At 36.9% G+C, this 5,000-nt stretch overlaps 1 protein-coding gene across 3 annotated transcripts in view; it reads left to right on the forward strand.

Moving 5' to 3' along the window:
• LOC115218997 overlaps nt 1–4,588 on the forward strand; it is a 42,114-nt gene extending 37,526 nt beyond the window's left edge. For all 3 annotated transcript variants that reach the window (XM_029789035.2, XM_036508692.1, XM_036508691.1), the window contains 2 exons: nt 3,383–3,556; nt 4,248–4,588. In XM_029789035.2, the coding sequence (XP_029644895.1) occupies nt 3,383–3,556; nt 4,248–4,513 (440 nt within the window). In that variant the 3' untranslated portion in view covers nt 4,514–4,588. The remainder of the gene's footprint in view (nt 1–3,382; nt 3,557–4,247) is intronic.
• The last annotated feature ends 412 nt before the right edge of the window (nt 4,589–5,000 follow it).

The raw sequence follows: 5,000 nt of genomic DNA on the forward strand, positions 1-5,000 counted from the left end.
ACATCCACATATAAGTATACAAATGTCTGTATATATAAATGTACAACGCTTTAGTCATATAAACAGACCTATACTCACAAGTACATGTATACATGTCACCATAGATGTAGAAGCTTGAAAGTACAAAGACCCGGATATATGAACATACATATAAAATATACAGAAATACACATATGTAGTGGTTATGTGTGTCTATCAGGTGACCAATGCAAAAGGAATGTGTATGTCGTTCAAGTAAACAAATGAATGAATAATGTAGCAAAATGTACACCCAATTTTGACTCAAAGCCTATTATATATATATATTATATATATATATATAATATATATATATATATACATATATATATAATAAATATATATATATAATAAATATATATATATATAATAAATATACAGGACGTCACCAGCTGTGTAAACAGCATGACATGATGTACGAAAAAAAACGAGTTAAATACGCGAACAACGAGAGAGAAAAATGGAAAACAGTACAAGTAACACGGAGAACGAATAGATAGAATAAAATAAAGAATAAAATAAAATAAAGTTTATTCATCAACACTAACAACTTCCTTCGCTCCTCCTCTGAGTTTCACGCTTCCGCTTTTCACGGTGACCGAAACTTAGATTTAAGCATGGGCCTTTGAAGTGTTTGAATATTTTAGTTGGACGTCCATTGGTCACTTTTGATGGCTTCTGTATCGGTGCGTCATGTATGTATAAACTTACACGTGTATTTACAAATGTGCATATACGTATACAAAACGAATATATACACCCACATATAAGTATACAAATGTCTGTATATATAAATGTACAACGCTTTAGTCATATAAACAGACCTATACTCACAAGTACATGTATACATGTCACCATAGATGTAGAAGCTTGAAGGTACAAAGACCCGGATATATGAACATACATATAAACATATACAGAAATACACATATGTAGTGGTTATGTGTGTCTATCAGGTGACCAAATGCAAAAGGAATGTGTATGTCGTTCAAGTAAACAAATGAATGAATAATGTAGCAAAATGTACACCCAATTTTGACTCAAAGCCTATTATATATATATATATATATATAATAAATATATATATATAATAATATATATAATAAATATACAGGACGTCACCAGCTGTGTAAACAGCATGACATGATGTACGAAAAAAAACGAGTTAAATACGCGAACAACGAGAGAGAAAAATGGAAAACAGTACAAGTAACACGGAGAACGACCCTTCATCAGTTCTCGGCTGTCTATACACTCATTTCGAGCATTCAACGACAATATAAGTTTTCGAAGACAGTTGCTCCCATAAATTCTAAAATAAAATTTTGGATTTATGGAGGGTCAAAGTTGGGGAAAAAAACAGGAAAAAATAGTGAACGCTGGGAGAAATAATTTCTTTGAAAAGAGAAAAGAGAAAATAAATGTAGAAATAGAAGAGAGAGAGAGAGAGAGAGAGAGAGAGAGAGAGAGAGAGAGAGAGAGAGAGAGAGAGAAGACGTCCAGTCCTTAGAACGTCGTGCGGGAAAAGAGAGATGGTCACGGGAGAAAAAGAAAGAGGGACGATGGTCCCGTGTGAGCAACGAGGGAGAGAAAAAGAGAAAGAAGGGAAAGAGAGACAGACAGAAAACGGTGAATGGGAAGAAAAGGGAATTAGAGGATGGAAGGGAAAAACAGCATAGAGTCGCATCAAAAAGGTTAAGATACACTGACTTGGAAATGGATGTGTTGCATTCAGTCAAATAATAATATGTATATATGTATGTATGTGTGTGTGTGTGTGTGTGTGTGTGTGTATGTGTGTGTGTGTGTGTGTAATGCAGACGTCCCATCGTTCGGCCAATTGCTGCAATATTTGTCCTGAGATGACATGTGTTATGGACATGCTGTGTTAAAAACATTTTAAATCTCAGAAAGAGACGAAGATTCCTCCCAGCTGGAGCCAATGGAAGTGCCAAATGCATATCGGCCTTCCTGGTCCTTTTTCAATGGCGCATACTCGCAGCCAGCCACATGCTCGGTCGAGAGTTCGTTGTCTCCAATGTAGAAAGCAGCGGAGGAAAAAAACCATTCACTGATGTTGCGAATCGCCACTCGATTGAATAGAAATCAGGTATATGCAATTGGGGCAGAATTTTTTATCCCAATTAACGAGACTTGGCCTGTTGCGTTTTTGATGGAGATGTTCCGCCAATGTTCCTCGTGCCGATAAGTTTGCATGCATTGACTTGCAGAGATGTATACCCATCCCTAGCTGGTCTTTTTCTGTGGATGGCATTGTGGATGGCATTGTATATAGGGCTAAACAGCGGTGGTGTACCCCCTACTGTCACGTTCGTGTTAGATTGACAGTATACAACCATTCTATCGCCCCATCACCGTACATGTCTCACCGTACTAAATTTAGAAATTTAGTATTTCTGACATTGTATATTATTTTAGCAATAACATCATCTATGTATGCATTCATGCATGTATGTATGTTGTCTTCTGTTTTTAATTATTTAAATCTTTCCTCTGAGGAAGGAGCTTGTTTCTAACAAAGATACAAAACTCCATCCTTGAAATGTAGATGGCAAAAACAATGTCACGTTTTAAACTTGAAGAAAGTCTTGCATAGTTTTATTGTTCCACTCACAAATTGGAATGTGCGAGTTAGTTGATTGGTTTCTTTTTCTGGAAACCCTCGCTTATCCGGATTGTCCCTTAGGCATTTACTCACAGAAACAAGGGCACAAATTATTACTAGTATAAATAGGAATTTATAACCTGGATATAGAAACTGGAGGTTTAAGTATGCATGCATGTATGTATGTATGTATGTATGTATGTATGTATGCATGTATGTATGTATGTATGTATGTATGTATGTATGTATGTATGTATGTATGCATGTGTGCATGTATGTATGTATGTATGTATGTATGTATGTATGTATGCATGTATGTATGTATGTATGTATGTATGTATGTATGTATGCATGTATGTATGTATGTATGTATGTATGTATGTATGTATGTATGTATGCATGTATGTATGTATATATGTATGTATGTATGTATGTATGTATGTATGTATGTATGTATGTATGTATCTATGTATGTACATGAAGCCCAGTTACAACTACAGCCGGCTGTTGCCGGTAAAGGTTTTAGCTGCTAATTCTGTACAAGACATTGTAGATCTTTAGCTGGGCTAAAAAGTCACATTCGATCACTGCACCAGTAACAGTTAAGCTCCGTGCAATGGCCATACTCGATAACGAGGGGGCAGCCATCATGTATGTATGTATGTATGTATGTCTTCTCTGTTCTTCTACGCTTCAGCTGATTGTTCTTCTCTCGTTTCCATACTGTCTGTCATACAGTTCGTTCGGTTGGCTGTTTTGTCTGTTCGTCCTTCAACCACAGCAACCCAGCATGTGAAGATCCGTTCCACAACCGAAACAATCAATTCTACCATTCGAAATGTTGGGCGAGCCACCGGAATCGAATCGGAGTCTACCCTGCCACCCAGTGCATCAAAATGGTGGCTACTGACTGTAAGTAACGTGCACACACACACACACACACACACACACACACACACACACACACACACACACACACACACACAAACACACGCACAACACACTGACGCGTATGTACATACTCGTACTTATACATGCATTCATAAACACACACATATACACACACATACACACATACGTACATGCATAAACATATGCACACATGTATACATGCTCACATACACACACATACATACGTACGTACATACATACACGCATACTACTTACATACATACATACATTCATACATACATACATACATACATACATACATATACATACAAACATATACATACATACATACATACATACATACATACATACATATACATACAAACATATACATACATACATACATACATACATACATACATACATATACATACAAACATATACATACATACATACATACATACATACATGCATACATGAAATCATGTATGAACACACAAATATACATCTGTACTATTTTCTCAGTTTTCATTCTCACCTCTCTCTCTCCCTCTCTCTTTCACTCTCCCTCTCCCTCTCTTTCCATCTTTCTTTCTCTATTTTCTCCGTCTCTCTTTTTCTTTCTCTCCCCCCTCTCTCTCACTACCTTTCTGTTTATCTACCTACCTACCTACCTACCTATCTATCATCACTTCTTTATCGCTAATTACAGATGAAACCGGTTACCATATTGTGGTGCGCAACTGTGTCGTGGACAACGGCGGGACGACATCGGAATCGGAGATTGGGAGACAAAGCCATTGCGGCTGGGTTCGTGCCATGAAGTATAACAACAAGATGTATCGTGGATGCATCTTGGCTTGTGATTATGACGGCTGTAATGTGGCCGGCCCTTTACACCGGACACCACAGATTTTCTACACATTACTTGCCCTCTGCAGCCTCCTCCTTTCTATGCTGTTGGCATCCGTAGTCTAAGGAGAGAGGTCTCTTGTCTGTAAATTTATGAACCTCGGTTTTATTATCTGAAATGAACAAACGAATAGACATTTACACACAACATTTATTACGCCTACACAAAATACAGCAGCATACACACACACACACACACACACGCACACACACACACACACACACACACACACATACACACAGGTATGCATGTATGTATGTATGTATGCATACAGGTGTTCAAACATAGACATCAACTTGGATGGGATCTTTTCGATTTGAACGGCAGTTTTTAACATAATTTCTAGGTAACTAAAAAATTTTAAACTTCGTAAACTGGTAGAATGTGTTTATAAAACATCTTTTTCTCTTGGCTTTATTGAAAAAATTCTATAGTTTGTAAGATATTTGTTGTTGTTTTTCTTCAATTTCTGCAATTTCAACCAATCACTGACGTCTATTGAGGTAAAATACATTCTGTGCCGTATGAATATCTCCCTCATTTAAGAAACAG

This window comes from Octopus sinensis, linkage group LG14, assembly GCF_006345805.1.
Source record: "Octopus sinensis linkage group LG14, ASM634580v1, whole genome shotgun sequence".
Lineage (NCBI taxonomy): Eukaryota > Metazoa > Mollusca > Cephalopoda > Octopoda > Octopodidae > Octopus > Octopus sinensis.